The sequence below is a fragment of the Pseudophryne corroboree genome, chromosome 7 (genome assembly GCF_028390025.1).
Source record: "Pseudophryne corroboree isolate aPseCor3 chromosome 7, aPseCor3.hap2, whole genome shotgun sequence".
Lineage (NCBI taxonomy): Eukaryota > Metazoa > Chordata > Amphibia > Anura > Myobatrachidae > Pseudophryne > Pseudophryne corroboree.
The window spans coordinates 95,172,821-95,193,016 of NC_086450.1; the positions used below are offsets into that span (position 1 = coordinate 95,172,821).

Below are 20,196 nucleotides of genomic sequence, written 5' to 3' on the forward strand. Positions count from 1 at the left end.
AAGTGGATGCTATCTGCCGTTATGTGTAAAAAGGGGACGCTGTCTGTCGTAATATGTAAAAAGGGACGCTGTCTGCCGTTATGTGTCAAAAGGGGGACGCTGTCTGCCGTTATGTGTATAAAGGGACGCTGTCTGCTGTTATGTGTAAAAAGGGGGCGCTGTCTGCCATAATGAGTGAAAAGGGACGCTGTCTGCCGTTATGTGTAAAAAGGGACGCTGTCTGTCGTAATGTGTAAAAAGGGGACACTGTCTGCCGTTATGTGTAAAAAGGGGATGCTGTCTGTCGTTATGTGTAAAAAAAGGGGGCGCTATCTTCCGTAATGTGTAAAAAGGGGACGCTGTCTGCCGTAATGTGTTAAAAGGGACACTGTCTGCCGTAATGTGTAAAAATGGGACGCTCTCTGCCATTATGTGTAAAAAGGGGGATGCTGTCTGCTGTAATGTGTAAAAAGGGGGACGCTGTCTGCCGTTATGTGTAAAAAGGGGACGCTATCTGCCGTAATGTTTAAAAAGGGGAATCTCTGCTGTAATGTGTAAAAAGGGATGCTGTCTGCCGGGGTGTAGTACGGGTGACCGGCGGTCTCCTGACCGCCGGTCACCTTACCGACGCCGGGATCCCGGCAGCATACCGACGCCGGGATCCCGGCGGGGAAGGGCGAGTGCAGCAAGCCCCTTGTGGGCTCGCTGCGCTTGCCACGCAGAGGGCTCGGTGGCGACCTGCGGTCGCCACGGGTTCTATTCCCTCTCTATGGGTGTCGTGGACACCCACGAGTGAAAATAGTCCCTGTTGGTCAGCATGCCGACCATCGGGATAGTGAGCCGTCGGGCTCACGGAGGAGGTCATGTGACTGTCGGTCAGCCGACCGGCGGTCACATGACTATCAACCGTCTGCCGTTATGTGTAAAAAGGGGACACTGTTGTAATGTGTAAAAAGGGGACGCTGTCTGCCATTATGTGTGAAAAGGGGACGCTGTCTGTCATAATGTGTAAAAAGGGGACGCTGTCTGCCATTATGTGTGAAAAGGGGACGCTGTCTGCCATTATGTGTGAAAAGGGGACGCTGTCTATCATAATGTGTAAAAAGGAGACGCTGTCTGCCGTTATGTGTAAAAAAGAGGGCGCTGTCTGCCATAATGTGTAAAAAGGGGACGCTGTCTGCCGTAATGTGTAAAAAGGGACGCTGTCTGCCGTAATGTGTAAAAAGCGGACGCTGTCTGCCATTATATGTAAAAAGGGGGATGCTGTCTGCCGTTATGTGTAAAAAGGGGACGCTGTCTGCCGTTATGTGTAAAAAGAGGGACGCTGTCTGCCGTTATGTGTAAAAAGAGGGACGCTGTCTGCCATTATGTGTAAAAAGGGGATGCTGTCTGCCGCGATGTGTAAAAAGGGGAATCTGTCTGCCGTTATGTGTAAAAAGGGAAGCTGTCTGCTGTTATGTGTAAATAGGGGACGCTGTCTGTCGTAATGTGTAAAAAGGGGACGCTGTCTGCCGTAATGTGTAAAAAGGGGAATCTGTCTGCCGTAATGTGTAAAAAGGGGGACGCTGTCTGCCGTAATGTGTAAAAAGGGGAACGCTGTCTGCCGTAATGTGTAAAAAGGGGACGCTGTCTGCATTATGTGTAAAAAGGGGACACTGTCTGCCATTATATGTAAAAAGGGGACGCTGTCTGCCGAAATGTGTAAAAAGGAAATGCTGTCTGCCATTATGTGTAAAAAAGGGGACGCTGTCTGCCGTTATGTGTAAAAAGGGGACGCAGTCTGTCATAATGTGTAAAAAGGGGACGCTGTCTGTCGTAATGTGTAAAAAGGGGACGCTGTCTGCTGTTATGTGTAAAAAGGGATGCTGTCTGTCATAATGTGGAAAAGTGGACGCTGTCTGCCGTTATGTGTAAAAAAGGGGGCACTGTCTGCCGTAATATGTAAAAAGGGGACGCTGTGTGCCGTAATGTGTAAAAAGGGGACGCTGTCTGCCGTAATGTGTAAAAAGTGGACGCTGTATGGCGTAATGTGTAAAAAGGGGATGCTGTCTGCCATTATGTGTAAAAAGGGGGATGCTGTCTGCCGTAATTGGTAAAAAGGGGACGCTGTCTGTCATAATGTGTAAAAAGGGACGTTGTCTGGCGTTATGTGTAAAAAAGGGGGCGCTGTCTGCCGTAATGTGTAAAAAGGGGCTGCGCTGTCTGCCGTTATGTGTAAAAAGGGTCGCTGTCTGTCGTAATGTGTAAAAAGGGGACACTGTCTGCCGTTATGTGTAAAAAGGGGACGCTGTCTGTCGTTATGTGTAAAAAAAGGGGGAGCTATCTGCCGTAATGTGTAAAAAGGGACGCTGTCTGGCGTAATGTGTGAAAAGGGGATGCTCTGCCGTAATGTGTAAAAAGGGACACTGTCTGCCGTAATGTGTAAAAAGGGGATGCTCTCTGCCATTATGTGTAAAAAGGGGGACGCTGTCTGCTGTACTGTGTAAAAAGGGGGACGCTGTCTGCCGTTATGTGTAAAAAGGGGACGCTATCTGCCGTAATGTTTAAAAAGGGGAATCTCTCTGCTGTAATGTGTAAAAAGGGATGCTGTCTGCCGTTATGTGTAAAAAGGGGACACTGTTGTAATGTGTAAAAAGGGGATGCTGTCTGCCATTATGTGTAAAAAGGGGACGCTGTCTGTCATAATGTGTAAAAAGGAGACGCTGTCTGCCGTTATGTGTAAAAAAGAGAGCGCTGTCTGCCATAATGTGTAAAAAGGGGATGCTGTCTGCCGTAATGTGTAAAAAGGGGACGCTGTCTGCCATTATGTGTAAAAAGGGGGATGCTGTCTGCCGTTATGTGTAAAAAGGGGACGCTGTCTGCCGTTATGTGTAAAAAGGGGATGCTGTCTGCCGCGATGTGTAAAAAGGGGACACTGTCTGCCATTATATGTAAAAAGGGGACGCTGTCTGCCGAAATGTGTAAAAAGAAGATGCTGTCTGCCATTATGTGTAAAAAGGGACGCTGTCTGCTGTTATGTGTAAAAAGGGGACGCTGTCTGCCGTAATGAGTGAAAAGGGACGCTGTCTGCCGTTATGTGTAAAAAGGGACGCTGTCTGTCGTAATGTGTAAAAAGGGGACGCTATCTGCCGTAATGTTTAAAAAGGGGAATCTCTCTGCTGTAATGTGTAAAAAGGGATGCTGTCAGCCGTTATGTGTAAAAAGGGGACATTGTTGTAATGTGTAAAAAGGGGAAGCTGTCTACCATTATGTGTAAAAAGGGGACGCTGTCATAATGTGTAAAAAGGAGACGCTGTCTGCTGTTATGTTGAAAAAAGAGGGCGCTGTCTGCAATAATGTGTAAAGAGGGGACTCTGTCTGTCGTAATGTGTAAAAAGGGACGCTGTCTGCCGTAATGTGTAAAAAGGGACGCTGTCTGCCATTATGTGTAAAAAGGGGGATGCTGTCTGCCATTATGTGTAAAAAGGGGGATGCTGTCTGCTGTTATGTGTAAAAAGAGGGACCCTGTCTGCCGTTATGTGTAAAAAGGGGATGCTGTCTGCCGCAATGTGTAAAAAGGGGAATCTGTCTGCCGTTATGTGTAAAAAAGGACGCCGTCTGCTGTTATGTGTAAAAAGGGGACGCTGTTTGTCGTAATGTGTAAAAAGGGGACGCTGTCTGCCTTACTGTGTAAAAAGGGGACGCAGTCTGCCATTATGTGTAAAAAAGGGGACGCAGTCTGCCGTTATGTGTAAAAAGAGGACGCTGTCTGCCGTTATGTGTAAAAAGGGGACACTGTTGTAATGTGTAAAAAGGGGATGCTGTCTGCCATTATGTGTAAAAAGGGGACGCTGTCTGTCATAATGTGTAAAAAGGAGACGCTGTCTGCCGTTATGTGTAAAAAAGAGAGCGCTGTCTGCCATAATGTGTAAAAAGGGGATGCTGTCTGCCGTAATGTGTAAAAAGGGGACGCTGTCTGCCATTATGTGTAAAAAGGGGGATGCTGTCTGCCGTTATGTGTAAAAAGGGGACGCTGTCTGCCGTTATGTGTAAAAAGGGGATGCTGTCTGCCGCGATGTGTAAAAAGGGGACACTGTCTGCCATTATATGTAAAAAGGGGACGCTGTCTGCCGAAATGTGTAAAAAGAAGATGCTGTCTGCCATTATGTGTAAAAAGGGACGCTGTCTGCTGTTATGTGTAAAAAGGGGACGCTGTCTGCCGTAATGAGTGAAAAGGGACGCTGTCTGCCGTTATGTGTAAAAAGGGACGCTGTCTGTCGTAATGTGTAAAAAGGGGACGCTATCTGCCGTAATGTTTAAAAAGGGGAATCTCTCTGCTGTAATGTGTAAAAAGGGATGCTGTCAGCCGTTATGTGTAAAAAGGGGACATTGTTGTAATGTGTAAAAAGGGGAAGCTGTCTACCATTATGTGTAAAAAGGGGACGCTGTCATAATGTGTAAAAAGGAGACGCTGTCTGCCGTTATGTTGAAAAAAGAGGGCGCTGTCTGCAATAATGTGTAAAGAGGGGACTCTGTCTGTCGTAATGTGTAAAAAGGGACGCTGTCTGCCGTAATGTGTAAAAAGGGACGCTGTCTGCCATTATGTGTAAAAAGGGGGATGCTGTCTGCCATTATGTGTAAAAAGGGGGATGCTGTCTGCTGTTATGTGTAAAAAGAGGGACCCTGTCTGCCGTTATGTGTAAAAAGGGGATGCTGTCTGCCGCAATGTGTAAAAAGGGGAATCTGTCTGCCGTTATGTGTAAAAAAGGACGCCGTCTGCTGTTATGTGTAAAAAGGGGACGCTGTTTGTCGTAATGTGTAAAAAGGGGACGCTGTCTGCCTTACTGTGTAAAAAGGGGACGCAGTCTGCCATTATGTGTAAAAAAGGGGACGCAGTCTGCCGTTATGTGTAAAAAGAGGACGCTGTCTGCCGTTATGTGTAAAAAGGGGATGCAGTCTGTCATAATGTGTAAAAAGGGGATGCTGTCTGTCGTAATGTGTAAAAAGGGGATGCTGTCTGCCGCGATGTGTAAAAAGGGGAATCTGTCTGCCGTTATGTGTAAAAAGGGACGCTGTCTGCTGTTATGTATAAAAAGGGGACGCTGTCTGTCATGATGTGTAAAAAGGGACGCTGTCTGCCATTATGTGTAAAAAGGGGACGCTGTCTGTCATAATGTGTAAAAAGGGGATGCTGTCTGCCGTAATGTGTAAAAAGGGGACGCTGTCTGCCGTAATGTGTAAAAAGGGGAATCTGTCTGCCGTAATGTGTAAAAAGGGGAACGCTGTCTGCCGTAATGTGTAAAAAGGGGACGCTGTCTGCCATTATTTGTAAAAAGGGGACACTGTCTGCCATTATATGTAAAAAGGGGACGCTGTCTGCCGAAATGTGTAAAAAGGAGATGCTGTCTGCCATTATGTGTAAAAAAGGGGACGCTGTCTGCTGTTATGTGTAAAAAGGGGACGCTGTCTGCCGTTATGTGTAAAAAGGGGACGCAGTTTGTCATAATGTGTAAAAAGGGGACACTTTCTGTCGTAATGTGTAAAAAGGGGACGCTGTCTGTCGTAATGTATAAAAAGGGGATGCTGTCTGCCGATATGTGTAAAAAGGGGACACTGTCTGTTGTAATGTGTAAAAAGGGGACGCTTTCTGCCGTTATGTGTAAAAAAGGGGATGCTGTCTGCCGTAATGTGTAAAAAGGGGAATCTGTCCGCCGTAATGTGTAAAAGGGGCTCTACCTGGTGTAGTGGTGCTACTGTGCAGCGTAATTTGAACAATGGAGACTACCGTGCACTGTTATATGAATTGGTATTATTTTGTGGCCACGCCCCTATATTTTTTGTGCGCACCTACTGCGTGCACTGCCCCTGTTTTACATAGAGGGGGAGCTCCGATGCCAACAGCGATAAAATGTCTAATTACGGCACTGTTGCTAGGTATCCATTTCCCTGGCCCTGAGCAGGTCCCCATCACCAGATCCTCTCCAGCGGTGAGGGGGTGGACTTGGGTGGGATGGGGGGGGGGGGGGCAAAGCATTTTGTCGCACCTAGGCCCACCGCTCACTAGTTCCGCCACTGCATAGATCTATATAATATATAATATATTACATATAATATATATAATATAATACATATATATATAAAATACAGTATATGTCATCTCAATAGGGGACCCACAAATGTGGGATTTAAAATTTTGGATAAGGGATACTCAACCTGTATATATCGTAAACTGATAAACTACCACTATTCGTAGAGCTGGTGAGCGTCATTTGAATATTTATTTTACAGTATGCTGTGGTTTGTTATTAGAAATAGTGTCCAGTTAGCTCCTGTTCATAGTCTCTATACTGTGGTTTGTTATTATAGTGTCCGGTTAGCTTGTATTCCCCGTCTCCATTCTTGTAACAGAGAATCAGGGCACCCTATTTTTGCGGCTTGGGCACCTATTAGCACTTTTTTCCCCACTGATAAGTTGTGGATTGAAGCTTGATCCATTCTCAGTGAGCAGAGTTCACATGCAGCCATGAAAGTGTGTGAAATCTGGGGGAGGGGACGCGAGCATAATAGCCTCCCCAAGTCTTGCCTTCAGCGTTTTTATCTTGTGGCTGCTTTTAAGTGCAGCTTACAGAGTCCGCTGATCACATAAGGAAAAACGAGTGATTGAGGTCTTTTAGAAGTAGGCACATCCTCTGCTGGGCAGTCTGTGGGTAATCTATTACAGCTATCATGTTGTGAAAGTGAACGGAATATAAAACAGAGGTGCTGCGATAACCCTAATAATATTTACTGTAATGTTTCATGGAAAACTATACACATTATTTTACACCACATTTTTATTTATTAAGTCATACTAACAATCTGGGGAAACAGCAACTGGTCTAAGGTCACAAGAACTGGATACAAATAGTTGTATCCATCAAATTCATGGGTCCTTGTTGCTTAGTCTGTGCTCCTAATCGCTGAGCCATTGTTTGCATCTGTAATTTTGTCTTTTTCAGTATCACTGTTGTGCTGGATATTTAGTGCTGTACTTCAAAGATGTTCTGAGTCGTGGTAATTACAATCATAATTACTGTATGTAGGCCCTCATTCCGAGTTGTTCGCTCGTTGCCGAGTTTCGCTATATTGCGATTAGTCGCTTACTGCGCATGCGCAAGGTTCGCAGAGCGCATGCGGTTAGTTATTTTACTCAAAAGTTAGGTATTTTACTCACGGCATAACGAGGATTTTTCATCGGTCTGGTGATCTGAGTGTGATTGACAGGAAGTGGGTGTTTCTGGGCGGAAACTGGCCGTTTTATAGGTGTGTGCGGAAAAACGCTGGCGTTTCTGGGAAAAACGCGGGAGTGTCTGAAGAAACGGGGGAGTGTTGTCTGGGCGAACGCTGGGTGTGTTTGTGACGTCAAACCAGGAACGAAACTGACTGAACTGATCGCAGTGGCAGAGTAAGTCCCGAGCTACTCAGAAACTGCAACGAAATTTCTATTCGCAATTATGCGAATCTTTCGTTCGCAATTCTGCTAAGCTAAGATTCACTCCCAGTAGGCGGCGGCTTAGCGTGTGCAATGCTGCTAAAAGCAGCTAGCGAGCGAACAACTCGGAATGAGGGCCATAGTACACTGTTTCTGCTATATAATATTTTTATATTTGCTGGGCAAAGTAACATTATTGTAGTGGATCCAACTCATATTGTTTATTTTTTATTTTCTCAAAACTCTAGACATTCTTTTGTGCATATGCTTTTTTCCCCTCAATATTACATTCTTATTATGAATATTTAATTTGTAATGACTTATATTGCAGGTTATGCACATCTCAAAACATATACAGACATAAAACAGTAGAATAAACACAGAGAAAAGAAAAAAACACACACATGTAAAAGAAAACAAAGTGGGAGGCAGGTGTGCCTAGGGCCAGGGTATATCAAGAGGCAAATAAAAAACAACAGTGATATACCATCAGCACAATAATGCATGGTTTATTATGGGATGGTAACCCTAACCCTCCCTGGTGGTGACTAAAGCTAACCCCCCTCCCCGCAGCCTAAACCTAAACCTCCCATCCCCACAGCCTAACCCTACAAAGTGGGGCCTAACCCTAGCCACCTCACCCCCCCCCCCCCTCCCCCCACTGCATCCTAAACCTATCCCCCCCGTGCAGCCTGACCCTAAGCAGCCCAGAATAATTAAATTCGGGATCCCGGCTTTTGGGATTCCAGAGCCGGTATTGCGATTCATCTCAGCATGCCGCCATTGGGATTCCGAGCAGTGTTGGTATTCCGACGTCGGGATTCCCGAATGCCGGGATCCTGACCGGATCCCTTAAAAACAGTTTACGTCTTATGTTTGTGCCATTGTGCTGGTTGTAGAGTGGAATAGGGCTTATTGAAGTAAATAGGTGCTGATTGCACTATGGCATGAGCAGTTGGGTTGACCTGTTACCTTACCAGTCATAGGAAGATTGAGGATTTACTTGTGGACTACAGGACATCCGCAATAATATACCTAGTTACGTGCACAATGTAATACTATTAACATAATGTCGTAATGTAGGTCTGAACACTTTAGAGGACTATAGAACTATAGAAATGTTCCCTGAAGGTATAGAGGCTTACAGAGCTAGTGCAGATGTGCAATAAGGGCACATTGCTATACCAAAATGAAGGTGGCTGTAAATGCTACAGATAGTATCTTGGATGATACACCATTTCTAAAAGAGGGAACAATAATGCACAATAAACAAGCACAGGTCATTTGCAAAAGTTCTAAAGATTTGAGTCTGCATTGCTGATTGCCTTTCCTGGATTTTTGTATAAATAGTTAAATACACCTACGTTTTAAGGAAAGTCACATATCTGCATGTCCAGATGGAGTTATCTGTGGGGGTCCAACACTGTGAATTATCTGAAGGGTGCAGCTAGGCGACTCAGTGCATTCTTTGCCTAATGTCAGCTTGGCACATTTGTGTTTCTTGATTTACATTTCATTTCATTTTTCAGGATGAGATCATTTACATGAGGTTCAAATAATGGAAAGCATCATTTGTATGTGTGCGGGAAGTGTGTGTGGGAGGGGGGGGGGGTTGATGATAATAATAAAGGCAGTCTCTGTTATGATTTAATTTATAATTAAGACAATATTTTAAGTAAAAAAGGAAATGCGTTAATCAGATTGTCCTAAAGTTATAATATGCAGGTTACTGCAGTGATATTTGTCTTGGGCCAGCAAGCCAGCTAAATCTTGTGCAGAACATTTTAACAATTCCTAAAGTAGCAGACAGGTCCGCTGATTTACACAAAAAGTAGTTTCCATGCGCAGTGGCGGATCTTGTAGATTGTAAATTACCCTTAATGAACGAACAAACGTAATCTAACAGTATTGATTTGTATAATGTATAAACGATGGCAAAACAAGCCAGATAAATAGGAAATGATCAAACATTAATACATAGTAAATAGGTTCATCATGTTGTCTTTCAGCACTCTGCAGAAGGTTGCCAGTGATGCAGTATGGTGCTTCTCTAACGGGTATATTTATCAATATTATTTTTATTAAAATAATGTTAAAAACAGTGTTTTAACACCCTTTTCACATTATTTTAGTATCACTGGAATGTACAGTACTAAAGGGCAATTGGAGGAGAATTAGCAAAATTCTGCTCCAATCCCTTAATTCCCATTCCAGATCACATTTCCCATACTTAGAATAAAAAATGCGATCTGCCCAAAATTTCCTAAAAGAAAATTGTGAAAAATAGGGAGTCCTGTGATAATAATGCTATCTTGAGATAGCGCTATCTGGACTTCTCTCTGGTTCCCCAACTCCTGCACAGCTTACTCTGCATGCTGGCAGTGAAAGCTGTGCTTGGAACCTGGCCCTGTGATCAGCCATATGTGTCTGATGGACACACTGGCTGATCACTGCAAAAAAAATACAGCCAGGACTGGTAATCGGTGATCTGGTGAGGGCAGCTGGTCATTGGATCGCTGTGCTCTTGCTGTGATGCACGGTGCAGTGAAGTGATGCATGCAATAATTGATACATCCCTGCAATGTATTCAGTTATCTCATTGTGGATTGGGATGATTCTATCACATCCCATCCACATCTGAGGTGTGGATTATGTTAAATCTGCCCCTAACTGAGCAGACAGGACCTGATTCTGAATCCTGTTGCTGTGTCTTTTGCTGTGTTTTATGCCAATGCTGCAACCAGTTTTGTAAAACCGAGCTACCCTGTGTCTGTGGAAATACGTCTTGGTGCGTCTTTAGATGCACCATTGGACACACCATCGGATGCACCATCGGAACTTGCAGCAACTCTATAGCAGGTGCAGTTTCTCCCTCTGAACATGGACTCCTGTGTGGGCGGCTTTGCGGCTTTGGATGCAGCCACTGTCAGCGACACACCTGCGTCTGCCTAACCAACCCCTGTTACCTCCCAGGTACTTTCACTAAAACCCACACTCCCTGCACCAAAATTTGTTCTGCGTCTCGTGCGGCAACAATCGGGACTCATGCGCAGCAAGTGATGTCACATCAATTAGCTGATTACTGTCTCACCGTGTTTAACTCTTATTGGAACATGATGTAAGTTTGTTCGACTGGAGATTTGCTGGTATTGAATGGTGAAGTTGAAATGTGATATTTTGCATGACGTTTTGTTTTCTTTTGCTCACCATAAGCATCTGTTCTCTAAATGTTGTACAAAGCATTAGCTCATAGGGACCAGAAAACATCATACTGGAAGTGTGTACCTTTTCTATGTTATATATGTATATATATATATATATATATATATATATATATACAGACATTTCAAAGATCCCCTTTATATAGTTTTGTTCAAAATTATGTTAAAATATGTGGATATAGCATCTGTTTTATAATGATAATATGTAGCTGTAGGTTTACATTTTTGCAGATTAAAATGTATATTGTTTTGGACATAGTAATACAGGTACAGACAGACTCAATATTTAAGAGCTGCCTGAAAAATACCTAAAACAATATTACAGCTCAGAAAATAATCTGTAAAGATCATAATATATCTAATTTTACATTTAGAGAACAGAGGGGTGTAAAACATCAATCTATTATCATGTGCTTATGCAGTATCTGAAACTGTTCATTTAATGAATTCATGCTGTGTAGAAATATACAGTAGTACAAAGATATTACACTTTTTCAGCTTCCACTTGGAAACACAGCCTGGAGATGGAACCATTGTGCCCCCAAATCCTGCAATTCCTATGGACTTATTTAGCAATAGGTTATTTTGCATATACAATTTCTCTTGTGTTCTGGTACAAACTCAGTTTACATGTCATCATGTTTTAGGCGTGCACATTTCGCACTTTGGGGTTTAGAAGCTGTATATTCAAGATCAATTCACCTTTAATATTTTTTATAATCATGAATTTCAGGTTGTATTGTGTTTTTCACCTGTGGGCTTCACATTAAGAACCAGAGCACGGAAATTCCCAGCCTTGGTGAACTGTACCGCAATAGACTGGTTCCACTCGTGGCCGCCGGTTGCCCTGCAGTCAGTGAGCAGCAGCTTCATTCAGAAGCTGGATGGACCTGATGTAAGTAAGATGATGCTTTATGCACTATACCAATTTTGTTCTATAGATGCCTGTATCCATGACATATAAGTAGATTGTTGATATGTAGTTAAATGGTTAATTGCCAGTATTGTACTGGGCCAGGGGAAACCCCCGGTGGGCCCCACTGCCTTGGGCCCCACCTCCTCCTCTAGGGATCAGGGTCAGACTGTGCACTTGAATTATACATTATACACTTGTTTTCTACAGCGCAGTTTATCAAAGGGCCCAGCGCATGCAATCTCTAATTGTTAAGCAAACCAATGTGGTGGATGGCCACAACCCCTCTGGAGACGGGCCACACACCTGAACATGGGCCCCTACCTCTGCATTCCCCCAATGGGCCCTTCATGTCCCAGTATGACACTGTTAATTGCTACGTGTGTTATTGTGCATGACTAAACAGTCTAAGGGGGACATGTACTAAGCAGTGATAAAAGTGGAGAAGTGAGCCAGTGGAGAAGTAGCCCATGGCAACCAATCAGCATTGACTTAACATTTCTAATTTGCATACTATACAATTGTACGGAGCAGCTGATTGGTTGCCATGGTAAATTTCTCAACTGGCTCACTTCTCCACTTTTATCACTGCTTAGTACATACACCCCTCAATAACATCACATAACTGAGCACATATCATAGACCAAACTTAAAGGTCTGCCTTTCTAGACTCCAGGTGCAGGACATGTTTACATCACTGGTTCTCAAACTGTGTGCCGTGGCACCCTGGGGTACTTCGGGACATTTGCAAGGGTGCCTTGGATTGGTGGTCCAGGACCAATTCAAATTATGTATGGTCAATGTAATAGGCAAAACCAGTGGTGGTGGTGGCTACCAGACAAAAAATATGTGGACAAACAGAAGCAAATCTTGTATCTCACCACACAACTGAACCTAAGGATGACATATAAAACATAATTTAAATGAATGTAATATTTCTTTCTACATCTCTCAATAAGAAACATTTGGCCTAGGGGTGCTGTGAAAAAGATTCTGATACTCTACGGCGCCATGATTCAAAAAAGTTTGGGAACCACTGGTTTACATGCTTCTATAAGTATCTAATTTCTATATGGTATCCGGACTCTGGGTCGACACCAATTAGGTCAACACCCATTAGGTCGACACCCATTGGTCAACAGTGGGTAGGTTGACACTAGAAATAGGTTGACATGGCCATTATGTCGACATGAAAAAAGTCGACATTAGTTTTTCACAATTTTTAGGGACTTTTTCATACTTTACGATCCACATGGACTACAATTGGGAAGGTAACCTGTGCCGAGCGCAGCGAGCCATGTGAGGGGACACGGTGCACGGTGCACTAATTGGGGTTCCCGGTCACTTGACGGTGAAAACGACACCAAAAAAACATAAATAACTCATGTCAACCTTTTTTCATGCCGACCTAATGACTGTCGACCTATCCACTGTCGACTAATGGGCGTTGACCTAATTGGTGTCGACCCTAACTCCCATACCCTTTCTGTATATGCACAAGTCTGTACTGTGTTTTTGAGTTACCAAAGAACCTAAGATATTGACTGTGCCCCTTCCTCTCCGGTGGAGCAGTAGACTCTGGCATTGTGGATTACATTTGGAAGCCCCCCCCTTTAGAAACCCTGCGTTTTCCCCTGCTCTATTCCTATAATTTAGCTAAAATACTGTAATGTCAGCTTCAAGACTCAGGAAAGTCTAGAATAGAGCTGAGCTACAAAGACCACAAAGCATCACAGTATATTATAACATGATTCTGTTGGCATCACGTAGCCTTTGCAGTGCAATCTTCACTGTTTACCATTAATGGCAAATCTTAATCCTTCCTTTCAGTCCCATAGCTAACCACATGGGCTAACTTCCATTAAAAAGGGGGAGATCACAAGCGTGAGCCTTCATCCTATAATGAAAACAAGCCCCAATATGTTAATCACAAGGAAGAAGTCTCTATATAGAGGGAAAGGTTCCTCCATGGAGAGGGGCCCCCATATCTGTATAAAACTTACAAGTGCTGGTCTGAAATGTGCTGTTCCCTTAGCTTGTGAGACTCCGTAACAAGGTTGATGCCCGTGCAGGTAGAACGTTTTCACTCTAGTGGTCACTGTATAATGGACTGAGGTCTCTTTGTTTATGTTTCCAAAATAAATACCTTTCCCAGGGACTCTCAGTTATATTTTCTCTGAAGCCTTCACACCACTTATCCTTGAAGCTCCTACCCTCATACTGTTAATTGGAGCCAGCCTTCAAATAACCACAGCTCGCAGATTGCAGAAATCCCATCCTCGTATTGTAATGATTAATCCTATAAACAATTATGCTTGCAGCTAGAACTGGAATTTATGGAACATTTACGAAAGTGTTGAATATTGTCGGATGATAGCAGGATGCATACGTTAAATGCACCTTTTTTGTGCCATTGAACTATTTATTTAAGATTTTAAATCACAGATCTTATTTTTGTCTAGGTTCTTGGTGCTTCCACCTGATGTAGCGAAGTCTACAAAATTAACGATTCACAATTCAGTGTCTAAACCGCCAGGGAATAAATAGGGTGTTTATTTTAAATCTAAACTGTTCGGTACATTTTCCAGCTAAATAACATCTGCTCAAATGAATTCAGAATTGTCTATAGCACTAAACGTACGGCCGCTACGTTAAAGACACTTTTAAAAATATATTTGTATTGTATTAACATTTCATTGCGTACTTTCTATTGACTGCCAAATTTAAGACAGGATTTTTTTTTTACCAATTACTTTTGAATAATGGCATCAATTATGTGCTACTTTAGGAATAACTTCTGCTACTGCTCAATGTGTTATTTGTGTTCAGTTCATTCAAGCTTTTATATGGTTATTTAGGAGTCAAATCTGAACAGAATCCTCCTGGGTATTTTTTCCAAGTTGTAGGCTGCCTGTGGTTCAACATACACCATGCTGGTATAATATATACTCTGATTCCTATTTTTTGTGAAACCCCCCCCTACTGCCAAATATATTTACAGTAATTGCAAACATTTCCTGAACATAAAGTGCACTTACTTCTTCTAAGTTCTTGTACTTTCTTTGCTTGGCAAATCTCGCTAGAGTTTTAGTCTTAAACTTTACATATTTTCATTTGGACATACTGTTTTTTACTGTCTAAGAAGCACTGTACGTTACTGTACAAGAACAAGTTACTGTAACAACTTATACCCACACATATGTGTATTTTGTTCTAAAAATCTGTTTTACCTTCTGTCACGGAACATACTAGTTCTGTCACGCAGCTGGTGAATACTTTTTGTAGATAGATAAAACCAACTTTTTGGTTTTTAAAACACTGTAAAGAATTAAAATTCTTATGCAAAGGATTCTCAGACTGCTATGAAAAGTCACTTGAACATGTCAACTGAAATTGCCAGAACGGAAGTCCAATAAATATTTGAGAGGTTGTAAAGAAGAGTACAATCTCCTAATTCAAAAACGTATTCATAATTTGCTCAATGTGTGATGCTGAGTGCTGCCATTTTTCCATGAAAGTCAGGCACACATTTTCAGCACCGATTTGAATCAAGGAATAGAAAAGCAGTTAGCCCAACATTTTTGCACGTAATTTGACAGTTTAGATATTATACATTGCTATACATTTTTCTTTACTGTCTGTGCACCATCTGCTCTGAGAGAGCTTGCGCATATTTGAGTTTTAAGCTTTAAATCAATCAAGGGTTATTAATGTGAATAAAATCATGCGTGCTGTTCCTTTGTAAGTGTCTGATAGTTCAACCACTTCTTGAATAAAACCTAGACAAATCAATCCATTTGAATCAATCTGAAGATTATGTGATTTAATAACTCCAGTGCTGAAAACCTCTCTCTCTCTCTGCTAGCCTGTACAAACACTCATAGCTCAGAAATCAAGTCAAATATTTTCAAATGCTTCAAATGTCTGAATATTTACAGATATAACATCAATTTACTGGTTGTAACTATATCATTACTGGAGAGTTTTACAGCATTTTCAGATCTCCCCCCATTTGAGTTTTATTATATTATTTTTTTTTATTATTATTATTATTATTATTATTATTTTATTTTTAAGTGTAGCAAAGCAAATAGTATTTTTTTTTCAAGGCACAGATATATTTACTGCATAAAAGTACATTTTTTAGTTAACATATTTTTCCACAAGATCTAAAGATTTAAGGGGGAAAAAAAGACAATTTCCAAATTTTACTTATTGCTTAGTAAATATAACTCCATTCACTAATACCCTTTCACACAGAAAGTGAAATTACCGGTTGAAGACGTTCTAGGTGGTAATTTGCCGATAAACACGGGTCCTTTTTCTGTGTGAAACGGTCAACCCGCGTTGCAATTCCCAGGATTTCGATCCAAGAATTTATCAGGGTCGGAGACCCGGGAATTTCAACCCGAGCTAAACCTTTCACATAGACGAAATACCTAAGTTGATCCGGGTAGAAATTCTACACCCGTTAATTTACTTGTCTGTGTGAAAGGGGGGACAGGTAGGGACAGCGAAATGACCCGGCACTGAAATGCTGGGTAAAAGCTGGGATTTTTAGACATTTCTGTGTGAAAGTGGTATTACACACAGAGTTGTTTTTAATTTTTATGCTTCAGTTTATTTATTTAACCCCCCCCCCACCCCCCCAAAAAAAAATAAGAAAAATTGTTTTGTTTCATTTTATTTTGGAGAGCATGCTGGTTCCTGTAGTGCCATTTGGAGGACCTAGGGGTGACTCCTGGTAAGCTGTCTCTCAATTTAGATATATTTTTGTATGTGCTATTATCATGTAGCCCTACAGTAGGCAATTATATGGCCCAGAGTGGGTACTGTTATCATGCAGTGTTAGGGGCCTCCAGTATAAGAGAAGCCTTGACGTTGGCCTGGTGGCTTATCCATATTTTTGCAAATATATGTAACAAAGATCTCTGAATTTTCTACTATCATGTAGTTTTTTTAAATTTTATTGCTAATGCCCCTTGGTGTGCCGGGCAAGATTTGTTTGTGTAACTTTCTAGTTTAGAAGAACCCATCCCTTTCAGCACCTGAGGGGTATTACTAATTTGATTGAACAGCTTCCATTATATATTTTAATCCTTATTTTAACCAGAGGTGACTGATACATTTAATGGGATTCCACTCTTTTTTGCCAACACACAGATTCAGTTTAATTGAAACTAATGTTTTGGGGCATACTGTATGTAGGGCCTAATTCAAATGCAAAAGCAAATTTGCAAACATTTGCAAAGTGAACGCAAATCTACATACAAAAAACGCCCACAGTGCAAACTAACAAACAAAATCCAAATACACAAAAGAGGAGTCACTCTGAAAGCTAAGCAAACTAGCGTTAGAAGCAACTCTACTGCCGTTTCTTTGCAGATTAGCGTTCATTTGCACTAAGAGAACCTCTCCCTTAGTGTTTCCAGTAAATTAAACTACAAACATAGGGTAATGTGCATATGTTACTAATGTCATAAATTGTAAAGCATTCACAGTTGGAATGATGAACTTACCAAAATAAGCTAAACAAAGGAATAAACCTAAAATTCAAAATGCATAAGGGTCAAAAACCTGCAGCTAAAATAGTGAGGCAGCACACAAGCTGTGTGTGATTTTACTAAATAACTTCAGCTGTGTGCGAATATTCGCTAATTGTGCAGCAACCGCACCAACCATCGATGTTATTGCTGCTATTATAGTGACTTGCAGTGTGTGCGTAGCTCTATACCTGCCCAAAATCTGCATTGACTTTTTCTGTACTTTATTTTGCTTGTCTATCTGCAGAAATGCGTATGCACCGCCCAGGACCCAGGTACATACTCCCACTACGCGCCCCTGTTACACGCCCAGATTTGTAAACTTGCGGAGACTGCCCACAGACACTCCTCCGTCACGCTTTTTTTACATTGTTTAGTGGAGGGGTTATTTTTCTTTGCAAGTTTGCAGCGCAGGCAATTTTTCCTCTATTCCAAATGCAAATATAGCGGCTGACATGCACTGTGCGAATTTTGCGCATGCGTGGTGTATCAATTGTTGGCAACTGCAAATACGTTTGCATTTGCGTTCAACCTTGAATTGGGCCCGCAATATGGTTCAAGTTTGCCAGAGGTGCAGTATGCCATCTGATCTCTGAGGGGTTTTTAAAGCGGCAATTCTTTACAAGGCAAAACCATGTCTTTAAACAAAAAAAACGTCCAAGACGTCCGGCATCCCAGACCTCTGTGAAACTCGGACCCTATTACATGTCCCCCTATACCTGGATCTAATAGTCCTGGCAGGTAGGAGAGAATGTGTTCCAGCAAATGTAGAAGCATCTACCAGCTAGCCAGAGAGAATTGGTGCACATACAGAAAAATGCCAGGAGACCTGAATTGAGTTCCCGAGATATCCGCTAGTGGGCACACTATCTACTTTGTCTTTATTATACACTGGGCTCACTGCTGCCTGTATAGCTGATTGCAGTAGATTGAAATGCAGCGAGATGCCACTGTCACCAACGGCTGCTAAACTCAGACGTATAAAGGAACAATGTACCAGCTGGTCGCAGCTGCTTTACAGCACGGCAATAAAAATAAAATACGCAGTATAACAAGTTACCAGGTGCTGCATTTACAGAGAGGAACCTTCAGCTGAATCCTACGCACAGTTCTTTCTGTTATTACAGTGTTTCACTATTGCCATGAATCGGCAGAAGAAAGGTTATCTGATCAATGATAAATTTCCCTAATGGTCCATGTAGATATCTGTGACCTGGAGCAAAATAACCTACACTTTCTATTTTTTTTTATAAAACATTATGCTTTTAGCTATACCAGAAGAACCAAGTTGAGCAGAACCCATTAATGTCACAGTAATCAGTTACCAATGGAAATAAATAATTCATGACAAAAGGAATTAGTCTAATTAGCAGGCTGTTTGAGTCCTTTGATAAAACCCAGCTCTGATTCCGTGAAGGGCAGGAAGTGTTGTCATCATTCAGCCCTGAGAAGATTAGCATCTATTATCAATGAGGTTAGACACCCTAGTGTAGCCATGCGTGTCCTGGAGACAAACTTAATATGTTCCAGGGTCGGATACTGTTTGTCTCCCCAACAGATCATGGTTTCTACTGGGCTATTGTATGTAACGACAAGCAGAGATCATCCCTGCACTCATTCTCTCCCTGTCCATCATCCTGACAAGTGTGAAAATACATTCGCCACGCAGAGCAGGGGAGCAGGCCGGAATGCCGACGACGGAATTAAGCCCACATGCAAGAAATCTGTCATCTCTTGCGCAAGTAGCGACGGGGAATGCGGGCAAAGAAAATATTTGGTTATAAATATCTAAGAGGAGGTGTTTTACATGGCGCGCATGTGGCAGCTTTCAAACATTTCTGGTCCTGATTGTATAAAAATCGGTACTACTGTATTAATAGGTTTGAACTTAGAGAACATCTAGAACTCATCATTACATACAAATGGTACAAGACAATAAGGGCAGACTTGGGTAAACATTTATTAGATAAAGTTATTGTTATGTTTTCCCACAAAATGTTGTCGTCCAAACAGAAATCCATTTTTAACCAGTTTGTTATCATATTATTATTTTATAATGTACAGTACAAGCATTTTTTATTTTTTTTTGCCAATAGATCAGTGGTTCCCAAACATGGTCCTCAAGTCAACCCCCAAATGTCCAGGTTTTAGGGACATCCCTGCTTGTGCATAGATGGTATATTTAAACTGACTGAGGTACTAATTAAGTCACCTGTGCCTAAGCATGGATAGCCTTAAAACCTAGATAGTAGGGGTGCCTTGAGGAACGCGTTTGGCAACCACTGCTATAGATTATTAACGGGTGTGATAGTGATGCCCATTCTCACTTAACAGTGGAAATTCCTGTAACGTTTCTCCACTGACCTTTTTGGGGGCTATTATAGTGATTTGCACTTATTTCAAGTTAAATGAAACTTCTCAATATGAAAGATGAACGGGTCGATTCAGTTGCAGGCGATGCCCATGATCTAGTCTGGGCAGCATGTATGGTGTAATAGTTGGTATTACCGCCTCACAGCACCGAGGTCTTGGGTTTGATTTGAACCATGACCCTAACTCTGTGGAGTTTGTATGTTCTTCCCTTGCCTGTATTGGTTTTCTCCAGGTACTCCTGTGTCCCCCACAATCCAAAAATATACTGTTAGTACAAAAAAATGTACCCTAGTGTGTATATGGGTGGGTGTGCATGTGGTAGGGAACATAGATTGTAAGCTCCCCTATGGCAGGGACTGATGTGAATGGCTAAATATTCTCTGTAAAATGCTACTGAATATGTGTGCGCTATATAATAGCCTAGTGTGCACTTACTGCACTTACATTAGCTCCGGGATTGCATATTTTTGAATGCAGCCCCAAATGTCTGTGATTTTGTAGTGAATTGGTGATTATTTGGTGTGTCGTTACTGGCGCTCCAACGCCATTTCAATGGCACATCGTGAGCATTGCCCGCAATTAAATCAACCCCAAAATGTCTGCAATTGCCTTTCTTTGGTGAAAAATGAACTCATATACGGAGGTTTTAGAAAAACAACATTAGTGTTATCTGCTGTTTTAGGCTCCCACTGGCGACTTGCAGTGTACTACAGTGAT

General features: G+C 42.1%; 1 protein-coding gene across 5 annotated transcripts in view; it reads left to right on the forward strand.

Annotated features, from left to right (window-relative positions):
• Nucleotides 1-20,196, forward strand: part of LOC134944673 (dynein axonemal heavy chain 11-like) — a 697,358-nt gene that overhangs the window by 422,395 nt on the left and 254,767 nt on the right. For all 5 annotated transcript variants that reach the window (XM_063933444.1, XM_063933440.1, XM_063933442.1 and 2 more), the window contains one exon: nucleotides 11,384-11,545. In XM_063933444.1, coding sequence (XP_063789514.1) covers nucleotides 11,384-11,545 — 162 coding nt within the window. The remainder of the gene's footprint in view (nucleotides 1-11,383; nucleotides 11,546-20,196) is intronic.